At 35.3% G+C, this 26,829-nt stretch overlaps 2 protein-coding genes across 3 annotated transcripts in view; one reads left to right on the top strand and one right to left on the bottom strand.

Annotated features, from left to right (window-relative positions):
* Positions 1 to 17,087, top strand: part of LOC126409139 (solute carrier organic anion transporter family member 1C1-like) — a 55,387-nt gene extending 38,300 nt beyond the window's left edge. Inside the window, exons 12-15 of the mRNA XM_050075090.1 lie at positions 654 to 826; positions 3,905 to 3,969; positions 4,256 to 4,373; positions 14,374 to 17,087. Of these exons, the coding sequence (XP_049931047.1) occupies positions 654 to 826; positions 3,905 to 3,969; positions 4,256 to 4,373; positions 14,374 to 14,611 (594 nt within the window). The 3' untranslated portion in view covers positions 14,612 to 17,087. The remainder of the gene's footprint in view (positions 1 to 653; positions 827 to 3,904; positions 3,970 to 4,255; positions 4,374 to 14,373) is intronic.
* On the bottom strand, positions 16,463 to 25,821 carry LOC126382524 (tRNA-dihydrouridine(20a/20b) synthase [NAD(P)+]-like). Of its 2 annotated transcripts, XM_050032446.1 has the most exons (12): positions 25,471 to 25,818; positions 25,164 to 25,285; positions 24,821 to 24,938; positions 24,482 to 24,604; positions 23,627 to 23,858; positions 20,806 to 20,912; positions 20,580 to 20,680; positions 20,049 to 20,196; positions 19,827 to 19,962; positions 18,378 to 18,480; positions 18,110 to 18,210; positions 16,463 to 17,772 (listed from the first exon to the last, which is right to left on the bottom strand). In XM_050032446.1, the coding sequence occupies exons 1-12, from the start codon at positions 25,560 to 25,562 to the stop codon at positions 17,737 to 17,739; spliced, it is 1,419 nt and encodes a 472-aa protein (XP_049888403.1). In that variant the 5' UTR covers positions 25,563 to 25,818; the 3' UTR covers positions 16,463 to 17,736. The 2 variants fall into 2 exon arrangements, with proteins under 2 accessions (XP_049888403.1, XP_049888395.1); XM_050032438.1 differs by lacking the exons at positions 16,463 to 17,772; positions 18,110 to 18,210; positions 18,378 to 18,480; ... (2 more) ...; positions 20,580 to 20,680; positions 20,806 to 20,912 and adding an exon at positions 23,171 to 23,528 and having other exon boundaries at positions 23,632 to 23,858; positions 25,471 to 25,821.
* Positions 25,822 to 26,829: the final 1,008 nt, after the last annotated feature.

The following is a 26,829-nucleotide window of genomic DNA, read 5'->3' as shown; positions in this document are numbered from 1 at the left end:
ACAAAAAAAACACTTCCTTTGTTTGGGAACTGGGAGTGTAAATTTATCATCAAATATTAGTCTGTATTCTGCTCTATTAAAAATAAAATGAAACACTGGGGCGGCAGTAGCTCAGTCCATAGGGACTTGGGTTAGGAACCGGAGGGTCGCCCTGGGCACTGCCGAGGTGCCCTTGAGCAAGGCACCAAACCCCCCAACCGAACTCTGACATCTCTCCACTTTGTGCATATATAGGTCCTGTTTGTGCATGTGTGTGTCTTTCGGACTTGTGTGTTAATGACAAAAAGAGATGTTCTTAAAAAAGAATGTATAACTGAGAAGGTTATTCACATATCAGTCTATTGTTTACTTATTTATTCTCCACTGAATGGCGTTTACACCTGTCATAATATTTTCTTTATGAATTATTTAATTTTCTTATTAATTAGACACCATAATTTATCAGTATAGATTATGTGATTGCAGGGAGCCATGTTGTCTACTGTGCCTGGTTGGCCTCTTTTTATTGATTAACTTGATTACTGTAATAGCAGTGATTTCAGAGATCTTCAGCCACATATGTGAGTGTTTGTTTTTGTATCGCTGTGTTTATACATGTGTCTATGTCCCGCTATATATGGTCAATATGTGTGTGACTATGAATGTCTCTCCAGGTCTTCTCTAATTGTAGCTGTGTCGGTGTGGCTGGTAACTTTACGGCCAGTACAGGTCAGTGCCCTCACAAGGACGACTGTGACAGGATGTTCCCGTACTTCCTGGCTCTCTCGGTCATCACTTCCTTCATCATCTCCCTTGGGGGCACACCGGGCTACATGTTTCTAATCAGGTTAGATTTAATTTAAAAAAATATAATGAAAAATGACTGTGAAGTAACCAAATAACCTTTATTCAAACCACTACAAGGGGTCATATTATTTCACTTTTTGACTTTCTTATATACTGATGCATTGTCAATATGGGTGTAGATGATTTAAACCCATTAGAGTTTGGATCTGTGTTACTCAGTGCTGATTTCAGAAGCTCTTCTATAGCGAACAAATGTTGCTAACTGGCATTCAACTTCATCTGACCCACATTTGTAGCTGGTTATTGAATTAGTGTCCTTCAGTGACCTGTTCAAAGTCAGTAACATTTTTAGTTTGCAGCTTTGATTCAGTTGCTTTGAAAGGGAGAAAAAAATCTTACATTTATTTACTCAGTTTTTCCAGACCTTACATCTGTCTGATTTGTTTATTACCAGGAATCATGGGATCAAGTCCTCCACAGACAATGATATGGGCCATTTATAGCTGACTTATTGTTATTGGCAATGGCTACATGTTTGTGTGTGTCTTTGTATCCGTGTGTCACACATATAAACAGTGGCTTTGTCAAAACTGTTTAAAAATAGTCCAATTCAAATCATGTGATTTCCTGAGTTTTGAATCTCGTTATGAATGGGAATAAATTATGCTCAGAATTAAAACGATGAAACCACTCTTCATTAATTTAATATGTTGAGTGGCCCAGAAGAAATAGATCGTTACAACCAGTGCTGTAACTCTCCCATTAAGTTTACTCAAAGGGATTGTGAATCAGTTGGTTGATCTCCTGCAATTGCACAGGTGAAGGATCAAGTGAAAGACACTGCCACTTTAGTATGACAGTGATGTGGCTTTATGTGGACAGCATGTGTGATATGGAGGAACAGGAGACTGGCTGTTCTGTGTTGCTGTGATTCTAAGTAAATAAATTACATTAATTTCTTCAATATTAGTAAATACAAGTTTAATAATCTGTTACTAATACTTTGGAGCAATTCTTCTTGGCATATTAGCTCAATTAGCTCAAGGCTAACATAATGGGCTGAAGTTCCAAATGATCAAAAGACCCCAGAAACATTGTATGCGGGCCCTGAATGTGACATTAAATGCAAGCATATTTTAATCATCCGCATTCCATTTCAATACTTCCACTTTCAATAGCGCACATATAATACACTACTCATGTTGCAGGCATTATGTTCTGTCATCAGTGCTTTCAGATCAAATTTGAGATTTTGGTGGACAACACGGCAGTTTAATGTGGGAGAGAGATGGAAAAGAATTGAGAGTTTTTTTGTTTTATGTGTGCACTTTTTGTGTGCATCCCTCAATATATGCTGGCTCCCAAAATGAACTCTTAGTCATCATAACTTTGAGGACCCCTAGTATAGTGTTTCATAAAAACTGTTATATATAAAAATAAAATCATTAATAAAATCAAAAATAAATCATTAAAAACTGGCGTAGTATATGGCTTGCTTTAAAAAAGTCATAATGTAGTATGCCATAAGAAAGGCGCAGTGCATCATTTAAAAAATGTTATAAAATGTCATGCATAGTATGTCATGAAAGAAGTTATTGTATAGGATGCCATTAAAATAGCATCAAAAAATTCATTGTGTAGTATGTCAGAAATAGGTAAAAAACAGTCATAGTGAGTCATGAAAAGTCAAAGTACAGTATGCCATTAAAAATGATTTTTAAAAAAGTATGCCAGAAGAAAACTGGAAAAAATCATAGAATAGAATGCCATAAAAAGTGTTATAGAAATGTCATACTATAGTATACTATGAAAAATAATAATAAAAAAAAAGGTATAGCTACAAAGTCATAATATAGAATGTCTGAAAAAAGGTTAAAAAAGAGTATGCCATACAAGTCATTAAAGCCATATTAAAGTATGCGTTAAATATGTCAGTATAAAAAAGAGTGCCATGAAAAGTCATTATAGTCAGTATAGTAGGTCATAATATATACTAACTCATAGTAAAGTATGCAATTTAAAAAAAAACATGAAAAAAAATTGTAGTATAGTACGCCATAAAAAGTCATAGTATAGAATGCAATAAAAAATATCATACCAAAAAGGCCATTTAAAAAGTCATAGTACAGTATGTCATCAAAAGTGTTGTAAAATATAGTCATATAATTTAATATATATGATAACAAAACAAAATATCATTCCATCACAAAGAAAAACATGCTATTCTGTTTTGTGTATGCACTTCTGCTTTGTGAGCTTTAATCATATGCTTGCTCTCTAAATTTCCACTCAGTTCTCTAAACTTTGAGAACCCCTGGACAAGAGGATCGATTTTTCAGCACCACAGCGACCTCTGCTGGCCAGTACTCCACCTAACATAGATCACACTTTCTAATGAGACATTCCATAGATACAATATAGAACATCCTACTTTTTTTATCCTCAGCTTTATTCTTCCTACTTCTTTATACAAAGAATAAGTCAAATCAATGAATCAATAAATCAACCATTTATTTGTCACATGGATTTTGACAAAGTACAACTGGAGGGAAATGTGATCCCATCAGCTCCTTCAACTTGTGCACTGTAATTTAGTTCCGTGTTGCGTCTTCTTACATTGTCGGCTGTCGCTTTATTATTGTCCATGATGCCGGGTGGCTCTGGTGATCCATGGTTTCTGGTTGTGGAGTGATTTAACTGTCCACACATCCTGAACTCAACAAGATGACCACATGGTTGCTCCTTACACGGGCAGTGACTCTGCTCTGCAGACGCCTTTGAACATCAGCAGTGATCCACAGCAGGACAGCAACCAACAACCCCACTGTCATTAAGCAGATATTGAAGAATTCCCACCTACACATGACATGCAAACACACTTGCACTTGCCATATCAGCAGATGCACTGTCCCTTGCTGGGATTAAATTAGGTTGCTTGCTGTGTTTCTGTAGTTTATTGTACTTTCAGTACAATACAATCAATACATTCTTTCCTCAGTAAAAAGTTATTTTTATGTTATGGAATGTGCATTATTTACATTCTTGGTGTACATTGGTTTGAGTGAATCAGTTTCTGATAATATTGCTTGAAAAATGTCTGCAATTTCTTTTCATGAAGGTGCATCAAACCACAACTGAAATCTCTGGCGTTGGGTTTCCATGCTCTAGCAACACGTACCCTTGGTAAGTTTCCTTCAAAACATCCTCTATCGCACATCTTCAGGTGGCTCAGGGTTAAGATGTCATTTTATTAACCTTGTTTTATATCTTTTTGCCATCTTTCTTTCAAACTTACCTGTCACCTGACCTACCAGATAGACTCTAAAATGTTCTTGTAGTAGAAGTATTTGCCGAAACTTTAGTGTTTCAGCCTCATTTGAATGTTTATCCAGACTGCTCTGAACAGTGTAATCTGTTATGTTTCAGTTCTTTGGGATGTTGTTGTGAAAATATGTCCTTGGTCTTACAGCCGGGATCCCAGCACCCATCTACTTTGGAGCAATCATTGACACCACATGTCTAAAATGGGGCCAGAAGAGGTGTGGAGGCATAGGAGCCTGTAGAATCTACAACACGACTGCATACAGGTAGCACTCACATTTTTTCATTTTCTGTATCTGTAAAATTCAGTTAACATCACGATGGACTCAGTCTCAGACTGTCCCAAAATTGTAGGATCTGTAGTTCCAGAACTTAGGTGTCTCAATTTTGTCTGAGTGGGGGCGCCCAGTGTCAGTCCTCAAAAACTCCTGTAATATTGTATCGTCATGCTGTTTACATGCTGCCCTTGATGTGTACAGTATGCCATAAAACAGCAATAGTATACCATAAAAATCCATTACAAAAGTCATAGTGCACTATGTCAAAAAAATCATCAAAAGAAATTCTATAGTATTTCAGAAAAATGTCATTCAAAAGTCATTGTATGGTATGCCTTAAAAGAATCAATAAAAGAAGTCTAGAATATTATATCCAAAAAAGTCATAGCATAGTGTGTCATTCAAAAAAAGTAATGAAAAAAGCATAGTATAGTATGTCTAGAAAAAACATCAAAGTATAGTATGTGAGTAAGAAACAGTAATAAAAAAGTTAAAATATACTATGTCCCAAAAAAGTCAAAGTATACTATGTTGTAAAATGCATAAACAAGTCATAGTATACTATGTCATAGAAAAATCATAATCATAATTTAAAAGTGTCATTATATAGTAAAACATTCATAGAAAGTGTCAACTCAATACTATGTCAAAAATGTCATTAAAAAGTCATTGCATAGTAAACCATAAAAACACAGTCAAATTAGTAAAGAAAAAGTCACAGTATTATTATTTTATTACATTAAAAAGCCATAGTATTGTGTGCCATAAAAAGTCATAATGTAGTATGTCATAAAAAAAAGTCATACTATAGTATGTCATTTTAAAAAGTCATAGTATAGTATGCCATAAATAGTTATAGTGTAGTATGCTATAAATATCATAATATAGTATGTCGAAAAAAAAGTCTTAGTTTAACATGTCATTTAGAATATGCTATAAAAAGTCATAGTATAGAATGTTATAGAAATGTCATAAAAAACTCATAACAAAGTATGCTAAAAAAAAAAGTCATAGTATAATATGTCATTTAACAAAACTAATGAAAAAGTCATAGAATAGCATGCCAGAAAAGTCGTAGTATAGTATGTCATAAAAAAGTCATAGTATAGTATGTCGTAATTTGTTTCATCAAAAAAGTCATAGTATAGTATGTCATCAATTTTTCATCAAAAACGTCATAGTATAATATGTCGTCAACTTTTTCATCAAAAACGTCATGATATAGTATGTCGTCAGCTTTTTCATCGAAAACGTCATAATATATTAGGTAACAAATTTTTCATCAAAAGTGTCATAGTATAGTATGTCTTAAATTTTTCATCAAAAACGTCATAGTATAGTAAGGCGTACATTTTTCAACAAAAACGTCATACTATAGGAAGTTGTCAATTTTTCATTGAAAACATCATGGTATGGTATGTCGTCCATTTTTCATCAAACAAGACATCGTATAGTATGTCGTCCATTTTTCATCAAAAAAGTCATAGTATAGTATGTCGTCAGTTTTTCGTCAAAAATGTCATAGTATAGTATGTCGTAATTTTTTCATCAAAAACATCATAGTATAGTATGTCGTCCATTTTCCATCAAATCGTCATAGTATAGTATGTCATCAAATTTTCGCCAAAAATGTCATAGTATAGTATGTCGTCAATTTTCCATCAAAAATGTCATAGTATAGTATGTCGTACATTTTTCATTAGAACCGTCATAGTATGTCGTCAATTTTTCATCAAAAACGTCATAGTATAGTGTATCGTCAATTTTCCATTAAAAACGTCATGGTATAGCATGTCGTCAGTTTTTCGTCAAAAATGTCATAGTATAGTATGTCGTGATTTTTTTTTTTCATAAAAAACGTCATAGTATATTATGTCGTGATTTTTTTCATAAAAAACATCGTAGGTATATTATGTCGTGATTTTTTTCATAAAAAACATCGTAGTATAGTATGTCAATTTTTCATCAAAAATGTCATAGTATAGTATGTCGTACATTTTTCATTAGAACCGTCATAGTATGTCGTCAATTTTTCATCAAAAACGTCATAGTATAGTGTATCGTCAATTTTCCATTAAAAACGTCATAGTATAGTGTATCGTCAATTTTCCATTAAAAACGTCATAGTTTAGCATGTCGTCAGTTTTTCGTCAAAAATGTCATAGTATAGTATGTCGTCAGTTTTTCATCAAAAAAGTCATAGTATAGTATGTCGTGATTTTTTTCTTCATAAAAAACGTCATAGTATATTATGTCATGATTTTTTTCATAAAAAACATCGTAGTATAGTATGTCAATTTTTCATCAAAAATGTCATAGTATAGAATGTTGTGATTTTTTCATAAAAAACGTCATAGTATAGTATGTCGTGATTTTTTCATAAAAAACGTCATAGTAAAGTATGTCGTGATTTTTTCACAAAAAATGTCATAGTATAGTATGTCGTGATTTTTTCATCAAAAAAATCATAGTATAGTATGTCGTCCATTCTTCATAAAATCATCATAGTATAGTATGTCGTCAATTTTTCGTCAAAAATGTCATAGTATAGTATGTCGTCAATTTTCCATCAAAAACGTCACAGTATAGTATGTCATACATTTTTCATTAGAACCGTCATAGTATGTCATCAATTTTTCATCAAAAACGTCATAGTATAGTGTATCGTCAATTTTCCATTAAAAACGTCATAGTGTAGTATGTCGTCAATCTTTCATCAAAAACGTCATAGTATAGTAAGTCGTGATTTTTTTTCATAAAAACAGCCGTAGTATAGTATCTCGTCATTGTTTCATCAAAAACGTCATAGTATAGTATGTTGTCACGTTTTCATCAAAAATGTCATAGTGTAGTATGTCGTCAATTTTTGATCGAAAAAGTCATAGTATAGTATGGTGTCATTTCTTCATCAAAAACATCATAGTATAGTATGTCGTCAATTTTTCATCAAAAAAGTCATAGTATAGTATGTTGTCAATTTTTCATCAACAATGTCATAGTATAGTATGTTGTTAATTTTTCGTCCAAAATGTCATAGTATAGTATGTCGTCAGTTTTTTATCAGAAACGTCATAGTATAGTATGTCATGATTTTTTTTTCATAAAAACGTCATAGTATATTATGTCGTGATTTTTTTCATAAAAAACGTCATAGTATAGTATGTTGTGATTTTTTCATGAAAAAGTCATACTATAGTATGTTGTCACTTTTTCATCAAAAACTTCATAGTATAGTATGTTGTCAATTTTTGATCCAAAAAGTCATAGTATAGTATGTTATCACTTTTTCATCAAAAACGTCATAGTATAGTATGTCATCAATTTTTGATCCAAAAAGTCATAGTATAGTATGTCGTCATTTTTTCATCAAAAACGTCATAGTATAGTAAGTCGTGTTTTTTTTCATAAAAAAAGTCATAGTATAGTATGTTGTAATTTTTTCATTAAAACCGTCATAGTATAGTATGTTGTCAATTTTTCATCAAAAACGTCATAGTATATATAGTATGTTGTCAATTTTTCATCAAAAACGTCACAGTATAGTATGTCGTCATTTTTTCATCAAAAATGTCATAATATAGTATGTTGTTAATTTTTCATCAAAAACGTCATAGTGTAGTAAGTCGTGATTTTTTTTCATAAAAAAAGCCGTAGTGTAGTATCTCGTCATTGTTTCATCAAAAACGTCATAGTATAGTATGTTGTCACGTTTTCATCAAAAATGTCATAGTGTAGTATGTCGTCAATTTTTGATCGAAAAAGTCATAGTATAGTATGTTGTCATTTCTTCATCAAAAACATCATAGTATAGTATGTCGTCAATTTTTCATCAAAAAAGTCATAGTATAATATGTTGTCAATTTTTCATCAAAAATGTCATATTGTAGCATGTAGACATTTTTTCCATCAAAAATGTCATAGTACAGTATGTGGTCAATTTTTCATCAAAAAAGTCATTGTATAGTATGTTGTCAATTTTTCATCAACAATGTCATAGTATAGTATGTCGTCAATTTTTCATCAAAAAAGTCATAGTATAGTATGTTGTCAATTTTTCATCAAAAATGTCATAGTATAGTATGTCGTCAATTTTTCATCAAAAAAGTGATAGTGTAGCATGTAGACATTTTTTCCATCAAAAATGTGGTCACAGTATAGTATGCCATCCATTTTTTCATGAAATCGTCATAGTATAGTATATCGTCAATTTTCCATTAAAAACGTCATAGTATAGCATGTCGTCAGTTTTTCGTCAAAAATGTCATAGTATAGTATGTCGTCAATTTTTCGTCAAAAATGTCATAGAAGAGTAAGTCGTCAATTTTTCATCAAATCGTCATAGTATAGTATGTCGTCAATTTTTCATCAAAAAAGTGATAGTGTAGTATGTAGACATTTTTTCCATCAAAAATGTCATAGTATAGTATGTCGTCAATTTTTCATCAAAAACGTCACAGTACAATGTATCTTCAATTTTTCATCAAAAAAGTCACAGTATAGTATGTCATCCATTTTTCATGAAATCGTCATAGTATAGTATGTCGTCAATTTTCCATCAAAAACGTCATAGTATAGTATTTCGACATTTTTTCATCAAAAATGTCATAGTATATTATGTCATAAGTTTTTCATTAAAAATGTCATAGTATGTCGTCAATTTTCCATCAAAAACGTCATAGTACAGTAAGTCATCAATTTTTAATCAGAAACGTCATAGTATAGTATGTCATAAGTTTTTTATTAAAAATGTCATAGTATGTCGTCAATTTTTCATCAAAAATGTCATAGTATAGTATGTCGACAATTTTCCATCAAAAACGTCATAGTATAGTGTGTCGTCAATTTTTCATTAAAAAAGTCACAGTACAGTATGTCGTCCCTTTTTTCAGCAAAAAAGTCATAGTATAGCATGTCGTAATTTTTTCATCAAAATTGTCATAGTACAGTATGTCTTCAATTTTTCATCAAAAACGTCATAGTAGAGAATATCATCAATTTTTCATCAAAACCATCATAGTATAGTACATCGTCAATTTTTCATCAAAACCGTAATAGTATAGTATGTCAACAATTTTTCATCAAAAAGTCATTGTATAGTAAGTCATCAATTTTTCATCAAAAACGTCATAGTATAGTATGTCGTGATGTTTTTCATGAAAAAGTCATAATTTCATCGTATAGTATGTAAACATTTTTTATCAAAAAGTCATTGTATAGTATGTCGTCATTTTTTCATCAAAAACGTCATAGTATAGTAAGTCGTATTTTTTTTCATAAAAAAAGTCATAGTATAGTATGTTGTAATTTTTTCATTAAAACCGTCATAGTACAGTATGTCTTCAATTTTTCATCAAAAACGTCATAGTATAGTATGTAGTCAATTTTTCATCAAAAATGTCATAGTATAGTATGTAGTCAGTTTTTCATCAAAAACTTCATAGTATAGAATGTAGTCAATTTTTCATCAAAAAATTCATAGAATGGTATCAATCAATCAATCAATCAATCAATCAATCAATCAATTTTATTAATAAAGCCCAATTTCACAAATCACAATTTGCCTCACAGGGCTTTACAGCATACGACATCCCTCTGTCCTTTGGACCCTCACAGCATATCATGAAAAACACTCAAAAAAACCTCTTTAACGGGTGAAAAAAACGGTAGAAACCTCAGGAAGAGTAACTGAGGAGGGATCCCTCTTCCAGGACGGACAGACGTGCAATAGATGTCGTACAGAACAGATCAACATGATAAATTAACAGTAATCCGTATGACACAATAAGAGAGAAAGAGAGACAGAGAGAGATGCAGGACAGACAGTAATAACAGTAGCTTACAACAACATTAATCAAAGTAATAATGTTATAATAATAATTACAGCTACTGTGGTACAATATGTTGAAAGTATATTTTAATATCTGATAGTATACATATGTGACAATAATAGTATGTGTATAATAACAGTAGAAGTATGACTAATGATAACAGCAGCAGCAGGAGGCATTAGGCAGGACCACGGCAGCAGCATAACCACACACGTCACAGTTTCCAGGCACGGCTGTGATATAAGTTAAACTGCGAGACAGTGGAGCACAAAGGCTCTGGAGAAGTGGCTGAGTTAGTGACATGCAGTACAGCCAAGTTAGCAAGATGCAGTAACAGGACATCAGTGTTAGCAAGGGAGAGAGAGAGAAGGAGAGAAGTTGCTCGGTGTAATATAGAAGGTCCTCCGGCAGACAGGGCTAAGTCAGCCTAACTAGGGGCTGGTACAAGGCAAGCCTGAGCCAGCCCTAACTATAAGCTTTATCAAAAAGGAAAGTCTTAAGTCTAGTCTTAAATGTGGAGACGGTGTCTGCCTCCGGGACCGCAACAGGAAGATGACTCCACAGGAGAGGAGCCTGATAGCTGAAGGCTCTGGCTCCTGATCTACTTTTGGAGACTTTAGGGACCACGAGTAGCCCTGCATTCTCAGAGCGCAGTGTTCTGGTAGGATAATATGGCACTATGAGCTCTCTAAGATATGAGCATAGTATAGTAAGTCGTCATTTTTTCATCAAAAAAGTCATATTACAGTAAGCCATCAATTTTTCATCACAAACATCATAGTATAGTATCTCGTCATTTTTTCATCAAAAACGTCATAGTATAGTATGATGTCAATTTTTCATCAAAAAGTCATAGTGTAGTATGTCGTCAATTTTTGATCCAAAAAGACATAGTATAGTATGTTGTCACTTTTTCATCAAAATCGTCATAGTATAGTAAGTCGGGATTTTTTTTTCATAAAAAAAGTCGTAGTATAGTATCTCATCATTTTTTCATCAAAAACGTCATAGTATAGTATGTCGACTTTGTGTCATCAAAAAAGTCAGAAGTATGTCGTCATTTTTTCATCAAAAACGTCATAGTGTAGTATGTCATCAATTTTTGATAAAAAAAAGTGATAGTATAGTATGTTGTCACTTTTTATCAAAAAAGTCATAGTATAGTATGTCGTCAATTTTTCATCAAAAAGGTCATAGTGTAGTATGTCGTCAATTTTTGATAAAAAAAAGTGATAGTATAGTATGCTGTCACTTTTTCATCAAAAACGTCATAGTATAGTATGTCGTCATTTTTTCAAGAAAAAACTCATAGTATAGTATTTCATGATTTTTTCATGAAAAAATAATATAGTATGTAAACATTTTTATCAAAAATGTCATAGTATAATATGTCGTCATTTTTTCATCAAAAACGTCATAGTAAAGTATTTCGTCGATTTTTCATCAAAAACGTCACAGTATAGTATGTCGGGGTGCGAGAGGGTAGTTATACGCACATCAAAAAAGGTGCAAGGCCGGCACAAAACATGAATGAAAAAGAGGTAGAGCCTGCACACTTACTCCATGCCACAAACTTTAATCAACAACGTTTCGATCCCAGAGGGATCTTCATCAGACCTGACAAAGAAACGTTATTCATTAAAGTTTGTGGCATGGAGTAAGTGTGCAGGCTCTACCGCTTTTTCATAGTATAGTATGTCGTAATTTTTTCATCAAATCGTCATAGTATAGTAAGTCCTCAATTTTTCATCAAAAACATCATAGTATACTAAGTCGTCATTTTTTCATCAAAAACGTCACAGTATAGTATCTCGTCATTTTTTCATCAAAAACGTCACAGTATAGTATGTCGTCATTTTTCATCAAAAAGTCATAGTATAGTATGTCGTCAATATTTGATCCAAAAAGGTCATAGTATAGTATGTCATAATTTTTTCATCAAAAACGGCATTTATGTTGTTAATTTTGTTGTCATAGTGTTGTTAATTTTTCATCAAAAAGGTCATAGTGTAGTATGTTGTCACTTTTTCATCAAAAATGTCATAGTATAGTATGTCATCATTTTTTCATCAAAAACGTCATAGTACAGTATGTTGTTATTTTTTTATCAAAAAGGTCATAGTGTAGTATGTTGTCACTTTTTTATCAAAAACGTCATCGTATAGTATGTCGTCAATTTTTGATCCAAAAAGTCATAGTACAGTATGTCGTCATTTTTTCATCAAAAACGTCATAGTATAGTAAGTCGTTTTTTTTTTTCATAAAAAAGTCATAGTATAAGTATGTCGTCAAATTTTCATCAAAAAAGTCATAGTGTAGGATGTCGTCATTTTTTCATCAAAAACGTCATAGTACAGTAAGTCATCAATTTTTCATCACAAACGTCATAGTATAGTATCTCGTAATTTTTTCATCAAAAAAGTCATAGTATAGTATGTTGTCTCTTGTTCATCAAAAACGTCATAGTATAGTAAGTCGTGATTTTTTTCATAAAAAGTCAAACTATAGTATCTCGTCATTTTTTCATCAAAAACATCGTAGTATAGTCTGTTGTTAATTTTTCATCAAAAAGGTCATAGCGTAGTATGTTGTCACTTTTTCATCAAAAACGTCATAGTATAGTAAGTCGTCCATTTTTCACAAAAAAAGTCATTGTATACTATGTCGTGATTTTTTTCATCAAAAACTTCATAGTATAGTATGTCGACTTTTTGTCATCAAAAACGTCATGGTATAGTATGTCATCAATTTGTCATCAAAAAGGTCATAGTGTAAAATGTCGTCAATTTTTCATCAAAAAACTCATAGTATAGTATGCTGTCACTTTTTCATCAAAAACGTCATAGTATACTATGTCCTCAATTTTCATCAAAAACGTCATAGTAAAGTATGTTGTCAATTTTTAATAAAAAAGTTCATAGTAAAGTATGTCGTCGAGTTTTCATCAGCGTCACAGTATAGTGTCGTCAATTTTTCATTAAAATAGTCACAGTATAGTATGTTGTCCATTTTTTATCAAAAATGTCATAGCATAGTGTCTTGTCATTTTTTCATCAAAAAGTCATAGTATAGTATCTCGTCATTTTTTCATCAAAAACGTCATAGTATAGTATGATGTCAATTTTTCATCAAAAAGGTCATAGTGTAGTATGTCGTCAATTTTTGATCCACAAAGTCATAGTATAGTATGTTGTTACTTTTTCATCAAAAATGTCATAGTATAGTATGTCGTTGATTTTTCATCAAAAACGTCACAGTATAGTGTGTCATCAATTATTCATTAAAAAGTCACAGTATAGTATGTTGTCCCTTTTTTATTAAAAATGTCATAGTATAGTATGTCGTCATTTTTTCATCAAATCGTCATAGTATAGTAAGTCGTCATTTTTTCATCAAAAACGTCATAGTACAGTAAGTCATCAATTTTTCATCACAAACGTCATAGTACAGTATCTCGTCATTTTTTCATCAAAAACGTCATAGTATAGTATGTTGTTATTTTTTTATCAAAAAGGTCATAGTGTAGTATGTTGTCACTTTTTTATCAAAAACGTCATCGTATAGTATGTCGTCAATTNAGTAAGTCGTCATTTTTTCATCAAAAACGTCATAGTACAGTATGTTGTCAATTTTTCATCAAAAAGGTCATAGTGTAGTTTGTCGTGATTTTTGTCATAAAAAAAGTCATAGTATAATATGTAAACATTTTTTATCAAAAATGTCATAGTTTTGTATGTCTTCAATTTTTAATCAAACACGTCATAGTACAGTAAGTCATCAATTTTTCATCAAAAACAATTTTCCATATAGTATACTATGTCAAAATTTTTCACAAAAAAAAAGTCATAGTATAGTATGTCATAAAAAAGTCATAATATAGTATGTCATAAAAAAAAGTCATAGTTTTGTATGGTACAAACAAAAATAAATAAATGTCATAGTGTAGTATGTCCAAAAAGTTATAAAAAGTCATAGAAAATGTTCTACAAAAGTCATAGTATAGCATAGTATACTGTAGAAAAGCCTAACAAAAAAGATATAGCATAGTGTGTCCAAAAAAAGTCACAGTGCAGTATGTCATAAAAAAAGTTTTTAAAAAGCTGCTATGTCACTGAAATCAAAGTTGTTGACTTGCTGTGTTTTACACCTTAACGTCTCAGGATAGCATACCTGGGTCTGACACTGAGCCTGCGGACCATCTCGTTTATCATTTGCATCCCGGGCTTCATCCTGCTTGGTCGACAGCTGAGGAAGGAGGAAAGAAATGCCATCCACGGAGCTCTGGCCAACGGCGGCACAGAGCTGGAGGCACTCAGGAAGGAAGAGTTTGTGATTTCTAATTCTGACCAATCACAACAAACGCAAGACAACAGCACAGACAGGGAGACACGGCTGTGACAGATCCAGAAGAACTGACCCCCTCTTGTCTCCTTCACACACACACACATACACACCACAGGTGAACAAATACACCCTCAGTATGAACACAGTGATACTGTACACGCACACACTCAAATGAGATTTGCAGGGAATCACGTATCTGATCATCTCATACAAAGCATAAATTCTATATTTGTACTACTGGACCTGGGAGACTTTGTGAATTTGACAGGAAATTTGATATAACTGAAATATTTCTTGAATGTATATGCTGTTTTTTTTTCTTAAAAAGAAAAGTTTAACAATATTTTTCTGGTTTTAATGGAGGCACAAGAGATAAGACGAGATGTTACTACTACAAAAGCAGTATCATTCTGAAAACCAGCACTTATAAAGCTGCCTCTTTGGATTTTTCTTTGTCTTGTTGACATCACTGTTCCTGAACAGAGGAAGTGGCCTTATAACCCAGAGGCATGGCGCTAAATTTAAACAAAATAACTGTTTAAAGATTTGGCCTTCAAGCAGACAGGAAGTAATGGTTTATTTTGTTTCATCAGAATTTTAAATAGAAAAGATAACAGTAACTTTCAGAGGGGTTGGCAGTTGCCGATTTGACAAATGTGCCTCATTCACTCAACAGTTACCTCTAAATCATGCGTCTCACAGTTTGAGCAGATATCTAAACACTGTTTTATTTGACTTTTACACTCACTTTAGAAAAAAGATTCATGTCTGACTGACTATAACACTTTTGTCTTTTACTTTAAGCCCAAAGTCAGGTTTGATTGTACTGAAGTCTGCGTTGTGCGCTTTCTGGACGTGAACTTGTTCCTTTGGTACTCGTACTCACTAAAAGCGGAAACTGTATTTTAGTGAGATTTGTATACCTGTTTGTCTAGTGGAGACTGCTTCATAGTTTTATACTTTCAACCAGCACTAGCCCAAGTTAATTCATTTAAATGTGGTATTAATGAAGAAAAAATACATATCTGGCTTCGCCTCAGCAGGTGGTATTGAGCAGCCATTTTGTTGGAACAGATGGCTGAGGTGAACACTTGCTCTTGTGTCTGCCACCTGTAAAAGGCAGATTTAGTACTACTGCAACACTGATAAAAAGATACTGTGTGCTGTTCCAGTCTTTAGGCAAATGACTCCACTGTGTGTGTGACATGTCACCACAGGAAATGTTACTGATATGTATAAGCTCTGCTTCCATGTCTGCAGCCGTTGCTCTACATATTATTTCACTTATTTTTTTAGTTTATGTTGGGGGTTTTTCTTTGTGTATTTTTGCGTGTGCAAGAACTCCTGTGCCAAAACCCACAGACAGACAGACAGACAGACAGACAGATCATGGTCTAAACTCAGGTTTTTCCTATACTCATAAACCACTCCATCCCATAATCACAACCCATTTCCTTGAAATCCGTCAAGAATAATTTCTAAAATAAAATTAATCGACTAGCTACTGTATCTCAAGGCAATTTGTTTTTAAAGAGTATTACTTTTGTGTTTGTAAATGTATAGCATATTATCATTTTGTAAGCCTTCATTTCCAAAATGGACGCATACCATTTTGCTAACTTACACTAAGTGGTGACTGAATCATCTTTGCAATTCAGGTTTAGTTTCAGGCACAGGCGGCCACAACTGCAGACTCAGAGGAGCAGCGAGAGGCGTAGAGGAAGCAAGTCATTATCTCAGTAATGTAAGGCATTTACTTGCATTAAAGAAATCAGAATGTAAATAATTTTCTTGGATTATTTTTGTAAAATTTGAAAGAATATCTTAAATGTTACACTAAAATAAAACTTTTAATATCCAATGAAATGTGTTGGTGTTGTTGATTTAAAAACAAGGCACGGCAAAAAGAATTGTATCTGTATTTATTTCACAAAAATGTACTACATCCACCGACAAGGCACTTTCATCTGACTCCTGTCTTCAACAGAAATGTCAGAGCACAACTTAAGGGCATCTTTGCAATTTTACGACCTGAATAAAAACTGTGGTGAACCCAATAACCTGCTTATTTATCGTAAAACAACTGGGGGACATTGAAGCATTTGGCGATTACAGTCTCAGCTCCTCTTTAACAGTGACAGGTCCCAGGATCGGGGGAGTAAAAAACCATACAGCCTCCTTTCATGACACATATAGTGCAACTCTCACACTATCCCAAAAATGAATGCTTGAAACGCGCAGTGCAGAAAATATACAACAATTTGAGCTGTCTGTGGTAACCGTTGTACCTTTGACTAGGATTAAATCTATCATATTTTAAAGCTTAAACAAGATCCTAAGAGGTTTAATCCAATTTTTCTACCCCTACAAATATTTACTTTTACTTGTATCCATAGATCTACTATGTCAAATTTTCTTGAACATTTACAAGTTCAAATTACAGAGGAAAAGAAAAGAAAAAACATGAAAACTGGAAATTAGAAATCTCTAACCATTATCATTCACCACAACTACTCAGGTTAAATAAAAAGTACACATTATCAAATGGAATACAACCCAAAAAAAGTGAGTAGACGATTTGACTAAGTGCAAGTGTACATGCAAATTATATTCACACAGCCAGGTGAGCACAAACTGAATTTCCATACTGTTGTGCATAAGTCGGTGCAGCAGATGTCCCCACTACAAATAATGACACAAACCCTCCGTATCAAAATACATTCATAGCCGTCACTGCTCTAGCTTTTCAAAGATCTTACACCTACACCTTGCTAAAACCAATGACACAAGCCGTAAAAACATCCATCCTTGTTGCATATTTCTTTAACAATACAGTCACTAAATTTCCTCCAATTCCTTCACACAGTTAATCTGCCTGATATAGTGTGCACATGAAAAAGCAATCCTTTAAGTCAGACTGCTCCAGGCGGGAACAGGAAATCATCTATTACTCGTGCTATTTAAGCAAGTCTGAAGCCCTAACAAAAATTCACCTTCATGCTTTAAAACCATTACTGACGTCAGCAAAAAATATGTACCTCAGAGTAGCCACTCCTGGTTTTGTGATACGCACTGTGACACACGGTGATATATGAAGGTAAAGCATGTGTTGCAGTGTCTCTCTGTGGCTGGGCTAATCTGCTGTGTAAACACTTCAACCTCGACGGACTTTCCAAAAACTAGTCTTCCTTTTTGTTCCCGCTATCTTGAAGATTCTGAAAAGACAGGAAAAAGAAAGGAAAAGAAAATGTCATGACGATATTAGTCCACAGTAACGCATTGAGGTTATTACTACAGCTTTACTTTCAAACTCTATTTCACTTATCTGTGGTATATCTACCTATTGTGTGTTTCTTAGTCCCAAGCACTTACTTCAATAGGCTTTAAGTTAATCATGAAATAGAAAGGCTTGTTAAAATGTGAATTACAGAGGAGCCTTGCCTCCCACCTGCCTGTTGTTGATCAGTCTCAGTGGCTCTCTGAAGTGGTTATATCTAAGTAGTGAATGACCCAACAAGTCATTATCCTGCTGTGTTTACTGCTCAGCATTACCTGGAGCTCCTGATGTTCTTTCAGCAGTCTGTCGTACTCCCTGGCGAGGCCGTCCATCTGCTTCCTCATCACATCTGCCTCTGACTGGGAGTTCTTCAAGGCTGGAGAGGAAACAAGCACGCATCAGTACAGGGCATCCTCAGTGTCTTTAGATGTGACAAATTTTACAGTCTACAGTTCTTCTATCAACTTCCCTGGAATCTGAATATAACAACAACACTAACATGTCTAAAAAGCAAATAATGTGCGCATGTGCATGGATACTAACCATCTCCTGAGGTCTTCAGTTCGTCTTTCAGTTTCTCCACTTCTTTCCTCAGCAGCTCCATGCCCTCTGCAGTGGCCTTGTCACCCTTCCCCTCCATCAGAGTCTGGAATAAAGCAAATGGCATGAGTCACAAGGACATGAAATACAGCTCTTTGTCAGACACGTGTAACTCTGATGAAGTGGGGGGTATTTATTGTGAAGCAACTGACTCACAGTCATGTAGACAGTACAGTCTCAATAAACATATGCACCAATGCCTCCTTTTGCTGTTTGCTTGTGTACTCACAAATTGACAAAGAATAAAACTTTTCCTAAAGTCTAGGTTTTATTTTGGTTGACATTTTTTTCCGTTTTAGTTAACGTTAATAACTTTTTATTAGATATTTGGGGGGGCTTTTGCCCTTATTTGATAGGACAGATATAGTGTGAAGGGGCGAGAGAGAGGGCGGATAATATGCAGCAAAGTGCCTTAGATTGGAATCAAACCCGTGGCCGCTGCAGCAAGGACACAGCCTTTTTACATGGGGTGCCTGCTATACATGGTGAGTTAGTGGGTGCCCCAGTTAACTATAATAACTTTGAGCTGGCGGTGGTGACTGAGGGGAATCAAACCAAGTGTGAAGGTTTGGTAGACAAGTGTCTTAAGGGTAAGTGACGTCTGCCTCTTAATGTGCTCTGAAGACTTGCACTCCACCTTGTGTACACTCCAGTTGGCATCCCAGGAGTCCCATGACATAAAAAACTGATCCACATTGGCCTTTCACCTGGACATGGGGATTTGATGTTAAGTGACAAAAAACACCCAGAGGTCCCACCTTAAATAACTGAAGATGTGTTCAACTGCCTAAAAATATCTAAATGGAATCCTGACAAACCAATAGAGATTAAATGAAACAAACAAAATCTACAATCTGACACAAAAATTCGAACTTTATGGTACAGGTAAATCAATTTCATTACTCAACAGTACCGTCAACATTATTAACTGTCTGGTGTAGATTTTGCAGTTATGGATTCATCTAAGCACTGTAGGGCTGCAACTAACCATTATTTTCATTGTCGACTAATCTGTCAATTATTTCTTCGATTAGTCGACTAATCATTTTATTGAAAAATGTGTTAAAATGTTGAAAAATGTTGGTCTGTCTCTCCCAAACCCCAAAATTATGTCATCTAATGTCTTGTTTCATCCTCACGCCAAAGGGTTTTAGTTCACCTTCATGAGAGTGTGTAAAGCTGCCAATATTTGAATATAAGCTGCAATAAGAGTATTATGGGGTACTTTTATAGTACTTTTCTATGAAAAATGACTCAAACCCGATTAGTTGACAACAAAAATAACCACCAATTATTTTAATAGTCGATTAGTCATTGATTAGTCGACTAATCATTGCAGCCCTAAAGCACAATGACAACTTTGCATATTTGCCCATCCAATGTGGACCCCACCTGTTTCAGCAGCTCATTGTCCTCCATGTATTTCTTGGCAGCCTTGTTAGCATTGTCAGCCTGCGCCTGAAGAGCAGCTGTAGTGCCGGACACTGCTGCCAGTTGGTTGATCAAGGTGACCACTCGCTTCATGACCCTGCAACACGACAATGGCATAATAAAGGTTTGAGAAACACATCTGATTTGTCATTTGTGCATTAGTATAAGAGAGCAAAGACTCACAGCCAAAGGAAGACGGCAAAGCCAGAGATGTAGAGGTTCCTCTGGGCTCTGAACAGCTTCATGTGCAGGTGATCATACATGTTAGGTTGCACCTTGGCATCTGTGCCAAGCTCTCTGGATGAATATTTCCTCACCTCACGTACTGCATCTAAAGAAAAAATGATGTAAGCAATCAGCAATCACAAAAAGTTAGTCTTTTTCTTCTGTCAGAGAGCAATCACTTTCTGACCTCACCCCTTTCCATTTGAACATTTTTTTCCTACATGTTAAACTACATGACAAACTATGAGATTGTGGTTTGATTAACTTAAATGACCAAACATTCAGAAGACAGGGGCCCTCATAACTGACCCATACTGGACGCATAGTTTTTTTTGTTTGTTTTTACAGCATTGCACAGTATGTAAAAAAAAATCCCTCCTGCTCACTGTTTCAACAGTTCATGTCATCTCAAGTCTAACCTTGAGTTATTACCTACAGTATTCACAACGTCGAGAGGAAAACACCTGACACACTTTATGTATGACTTACCAAGGAAGAGAACAATAAGTACTATGATCATTGTGAGAAACACTTTGTTCCAGAATCTGGCCATCCAGCTCCAGATCCTCAGCTGGAATATACTCTGCCACCTGCAACCACACACACAGACACATAATCACAATCATTACAGACACTGGCAACATGTTACAACACACACACACACACACACACACACACACACACACACACACACACACACACGATTCTGACTTACCTCCTGGCTGAGATGAAGGGTATGCAGAGGATGACAAGGACGCCTATCTCCACGTAGAGAAAGATGGCCACAGCAGTCCATTGCAGCGTCATCTTTAGTGAGGGTCTCTAAAGATACCCTGATGAAAACAGACATGAAATCTTACAGAATAACAGGTATAAACTGGGTCATGAGCAGCCTCTCTGACAAAAACAAATAAATAAAAACTACTGAGACCACAAAGCTGAGTCATTTGGGAAGTTTCAGCTAGCTAGCGTGTGTGGCTTTTACCTCACTTGGACAACAATGCAGCCTCAGTTGAGAAAAAGTCTCACTTAAGCTGCTAATCCAACCTGTTCACAGTCCACATACCTTAACATAAACTCACAAAGCCACATTTAACTCTGTCAAACCCACGCTAACAGTCTGCGTACCCTACAGCGCCCCCCTCACAAGTTATATGTGACAACACACACACAGCGAGCGTGGCATCCTTAACACACGCGTACGCTTTTATAAAAGCTTTCACTTTTCATCCTCTGTCCATCTTCAAACTCAAACATTCAATGCTCCGTTAATATAAGCTAACGTTACCTTAACAAAACGCTAACGTTAAACTATTCTGGGCAATTCAGAAACAGCGTCAGCGTTAGCTACACTAAGTTAGCTAAACATTTTAAAATGGCTATAACGAGGTTAAGTAGCTAAGTTCATGTCAGTATTCAGGCATACAGAAACTCAACTCACCAGCAAATCGACAAAGATACGGACTAAAAGAAGGCAAACTTCTTAATTCAACCTGAGAGAAAACTCTAGCTGCTTCCTCTTCCTGTATTTGCTCCAGAGAGCTCGCGCGAACGACCTTACTTCCGGTCTTTGTTCTTCCAAAATAAAACTAGTTTAACGCAAGACTTTTGTTTTATTTGTGATACCTTTTTTTTTTATCTAATCCTTTTTCTTTCATATTCATTCCATAGATATGTTTCTCTCAAATTTTGGCTGCAAATTTGTTATCATCTGTGTTACTGAGCAAGACGAATCATCCACCTGACAGGTGTGGCATTTCAGGATTTTCAAGCATTTTACTGTGTTCTGACTTCTTTGCTGCCCTCTCTTCACATGGACTCAGTACACACATTTTGTCTTTCCTTAAAGGGCATCAATCGCAGAATTTCTGTCTATTAACTTAGTGTTTATTTCAGTTCTGCCACTGAAATACTCACACATAAATAAGTAATCATTGCCAGTAAAGAGAGTAAAAATAACATTTCTGTCCAAAAAGCTAGAGCTCAGAAGAGAAAATGTACTGTTAACAGTGTTTTTTGTCACTCAGTGAAACATGCTTTTTGTAATATTATCATGGAAATCTCATATAGAACATGTAAAGACAAAGGTGTCTAAGAATATTTTTGTGCTGAACAAAAGCAATGTATATGTTAGATTGCAAGGCAATGAGAATTCTGGACTGTTCACTATTTTGCCATATTTTAGTTATTGTGTGGAGGTGTGGGGCTACATGTATGTGAGTAACATGAAGCCATTGGTCACATTACAGAATAGGGCAGTAAGAATTATTCATAAACTAAATCCAAGACAACACATGACTATTTAAACTTAAAGACTTAGTTGATTTACAGACACTGTTAAATATGTGTAAAGCAAAATGCAGTGTTTCCAGAACATTTACAAAAGCTGTTAGTTTTTATTTCAGAGGACGATGAGTATAGAGGAAAATTTCTCTTTGAGCACCAGTTTGCGTGGACTACATTAAAACAAATGTATATTTCAGTGGCGGGAACTGTGGAATTCACTACAGAGTGATTTAAACGGTTGTGTAAATATGTTTCAGATTAAGAAAATGTATAAAGAAAGAGCAGTTGGACTATTCTAAGTTGTTGTGTAGAAGCTGTTCCCTTGTTGGGGGGGACATTGTGTATGGCTTCCTTGTCTTCTGTTTACTTATTGTTTCTTTCTGAAGTTACTGTAAGTATTGGTTATTAACTGTAACTGACAGACCATCTATGTTATGACTATTTGTGTTTTGAGGGAGAGGCAGGTAAAATGAGATTGATTTCCTCTCGCTTCTCCTTTTTCGGTCATGAAATGTGTATTAGAATTTTTCTGATTATGACTTTGATTGCTGCGTATGCACATGAGCAGAACAACTGACACATTTGATGACTTAAAGAATATTGTTCTGTGTGAAACATTATTATTGATATAATTGATGAAAATTCTCGAGTCCTTTGTGGGTGCACAGCTACAGTAGCATGTTCCTACTCCTTACTGTTTAAGACAAGCATTAACAATAATTTGCTATTATTTCATTAGCTGCACGATTATTGTTGAGGCTTAACTGGAGAACACAGAGCAATAAAGACGACATCAGTGATACACATGTGGCTTTGCAGTTTAATTTGTCATAAAAATAAAATAAAAAATGCTAAAATAAAATAAAAAAGATAATACTCAATACTCTTATGTTCCCAGATCATGCACTGGTCCATATGTGTTCTGGAGGTAATCTATTACAGCTGAGGTACTGGACAGAGAATTGAACACTTTCCTCTCAGGCTGGGAGCTAACTCTCTCCAGCATGTAGATAAGATGATGGTGGAAGCATGTGAATGGAGTGCCCTGCTCTATGGCGATGTCCACCCAGTCCCAAATACACTCCAAAGGAGTATCCTCATAGCCGGTGAACATGGCAGGGTTTGCAAGCAACCCTCGTGCAGCCATCACACCTGGTGAGACAATCCAAACACACAAGATGAATAAATTAGAAAGGAATATTGAGATTTACACATCTGTCATGAGCTGTGAGTGTACTTGTAAAAGAAACCCTACCATCGACACCAGTAAGCTGGTGAGTGGACTCCACATCACGGAGGTACTTTATGTCCCCATTGGCAATGACGGGGATGGACACGCTGTCTTTGATTGTCTTTATGGCATCGTAATGGACTGGCTGGTGGCGCTCTTCTGCTGTACGGCCGTGAACTGTTATCCATGACACACCTGCTGATTCAGCTTTCTGGCACAGATCCACCGTCCGCCTCAGGTCCTTGTGAATTCTGTGGGTGAAATGAAATGGTCTTTATTCAATGTTTTCACTCTTGCTTGTCAAGAAAGAAAGACACACACATGCACAAACAGGACCTATACATGCACAAAGTGGAGAGATGTCAGAGTAAGGGGGCTGCCTTGGTCAGGCGCCCCGAGCGGTTGGGGGGTTCGATGCCTTGCTCAAGAGGTGAACTGGCACCTCTCCAGCCACCGGTCCACGCTCCATATTTTGGTCCGGACGGGGACCCGAACAGGCGACCCTCCGGTTCCCCACCCAAGTCCCTATGGACTGAGCTACTGCCGCCCCACAATTACGCATTAATTCATGTATTCTGACACTTGCAAAATGTATTTTTACCACATACAATTAAATATACAGTCCAACTAATACTGGATTACTGAGGCAAGTGCTGACATTCAAATTTTGGAGTTTAAAAATGCTATAATACAAAGTCTAATTGTAATTTCTTCAACATAAAACAACCGATCTTGGCCCAGATCCCTTAATTTTTTAATGTAAGCAAGAATACTGTGCAGGATATTTTAACATTAAAAATTAAAGTTGCCAGTGCTCAAACTGTGTCATGTATAATTAAGTTTAATGTCAATCTGGTTCATTTTTTTTTTTTACCTTATTTTGATGGAGGCTGTATAGTTTGGATTGTCCACTTGGTTCCTGACATGTCTGACCATGTCCTTCACAAGTTCAGGCTTGTTGATGAGGCATGCACCATACCCAGCTGACATTGCCCATCTGAAAACACAGCAACAAAGTTAATCCAACGAGCTAGATAAAACCAAATTTCTGACAGATTTACAAGAATGTTCAGGGTGCAGGGGGGGTTAATTCCTTTGTTGTGCAAACTGTGAGCTTTTGATCCTCTAGGAAAATCAAAATGCTGACATATGAGAGTAATGAAAAAGAGACTGATGGCCAAATTGTACCAGGGCCTACAGCCAGTCACTGCACCTCTGGGGACAGCCACAGTTGAGATCAACTCCATCTGAGAAAGGTGCTACCACACAGGCCGCATCAGCCAGAGTCTGGGCATCATGGGCGGCAAACTGCACTATCAGGGGCCGGTCACCTGAAGAGGAAAAGGAACAAGAATACATGGTGATAGCAACAACGTCTTATAATTTCTCATGATTACAGTAATAAGGCAGTTTGTGCAAAACCCACACTAAACAACACAGTCATCATGTTACAAGATATCTGTGTGTTTGGATGCTATCTATGGGAAGTGGTGGAGCAGCAAGACTTATGATAGTGCACTATTACATTCAGCTCATAATGCAATGTTGCAACTCACTCTCATTGGTAGTGAATTCACTATCTCTGGCTTTGATCGATCGCATGAAGTCTGCAGCAACTATCATCGGGGTGAAGCAGATATCACAGTTGTACTTCCTCACCAAGGACCTGAATGCAAGTCTGTGGAAAGACAGAAAAAACTGTGTTGAGCATAGTTTGCAACAGACACTCAATAAAGGGTAGCTGTACCTGCAGTATGTCACATGAGGAAAATGTGTTTGCACCTTGAATTTCATACATGTATTACTGCAAAACATGAGGGAATGAGTAGCTACCATTATGGAAATACAACAGACTCCACTTACTTTGAGTATCGTACCATCGGAGCACATATTTTCAGGACCTTCCCCTTTTCAAACATGTCCATGATACTGCTGTTTCCGTTTGAGGTCTTCATTTTACACAAGCAGCACTGTTAGCCAGCTAGCATAACAAGCTAACAACTCCAGTATTCAAGAGTAAAGTTTCGTGTGAGGTTGAATTCTGTCGTCTGACATTTACTTCATCGTTTCAAAGTCGATAACAAAGTGCATATAGTCCATATAACCCCACACAGTCGCAAACAGAAACACAGATATAGCTAGGTTTACTTCGGAGGTACAAACAACGCTGCTTCAGTCCACCATGAGGGGACGGAATGTGGGCGTGTCTTTGCGACCTCTGAACTCATACGTCATGCAAAAACAATATGTGTTTATGTGTTTTATTTTATTTTTCAGATCTCAAACATCCATTTACTAGTTTAACTAGTTTGTATTGTAAATACTGTGTCATTTTGTGTTAAAAAAATATATTATCGAAAAACCAACCTTAGAATTGGTACGTCATACTGATCCATTCAATGCTGCGTTCAAGTTCTGTGGGAAAAGTTACGTCTCGAGTTTACTGATCACTAAAATGCTGAGATTTTGGAATTAGAATAACTTGCTTACACAGTCGGGACATACAAACAATTCCAATAACTTCCTATATAGCAAATATATAAATAATATATAAATATATTAAGCCCCTTATTATTATTATTATTATTATTATTATTAGTACTCATATCTAATTTTTTTAGAGCCCCAAATGACATTTACCATCAAACATTTATCCTACAGGTAATTATTTAAAAAACAAAGGCAACATTTAAATACAAGACAGGATGGAGAAAACGTTCTGTCTTTAATTGTTTTGCAACAAAAAACTTCATTTTGTCTTGCTATTGTTATTGCTGTTATTGCTTTTTTTTTTTTTTTTTTTTTTTTACATTACAGTGTCTTTTAGCAGATAAATTATTCTCTGTTTCCTGCCCAGGGACCTCAGATGAAAATACACTTATTGCTCTGCACTGTCCCTATTAAATAAATAATAAAACAAATACATAATACTTGGCAGGTCATAATCTCTTATCTTACCGTTGGTTGTGAAACGCAGGTCCATCAGTGCAACATTGGGTGAGATGTGTTGTGAAAGAACATAAAGTGAAATATACTGAGGAGATGATGCAAGAGGTTACCCAATACCTACTGTTCCTCAGCTCTCATCAGGTCAGGACTGCCACTGGTGGAGGCTTCTTCTGAGGAAACCCCTCTGGCACAGAAATGCTAAGAAAACACTGAACTAAAGGAATAAGCACTAATGCTGTGGTAATTTTTACACACCATAAAGCCAAGCATTTG

Source organism: Epinephelus moara, chromosome 2 (assembly GCF_006386435.1).
Source record: "Epinephelus moara isolate mb chromosome 2, YSFRI_EMoa_1.0, whole genome shotgun sequence".
Classification (NCBI taxonomy): Eukaryota; Metazoa; Chordata; class Actinopteri; order Perciformes; family Serranidae; genus Epinephelus; species Epinephelus moara.
The sequence above is the reverse complement of the archived record's forward strand: the minus strand, read 5'-3'. Positions and strand labels throughout refer to the sequence as shown.

Bases quoted from the DNA above. Each gene is read 5' to 3' on its own strand.
- LOC126382524 (XM_050032446.1), bottom strand. From the start codon at position 25,562: ATGAAGACCTCAAACGGAAACAGCAGTATCATGGACATGTTTGAAAAG. The intron at 25,286-25,470 runs GTAAGTGGAGTC...GTCTTTCCACAG, and splicing joins CCGATGGTACGATACTCAAA to ACTTGCATTCAGGTCCTTGG. The intron at 19,963-20,048 runs GTGAGTCTTTGC...GTCGTGTTGCAG, and splicing joins TTTGCCGTCTTCCTTTGGCT to GGTCATGAAGCGAGTGGTCA.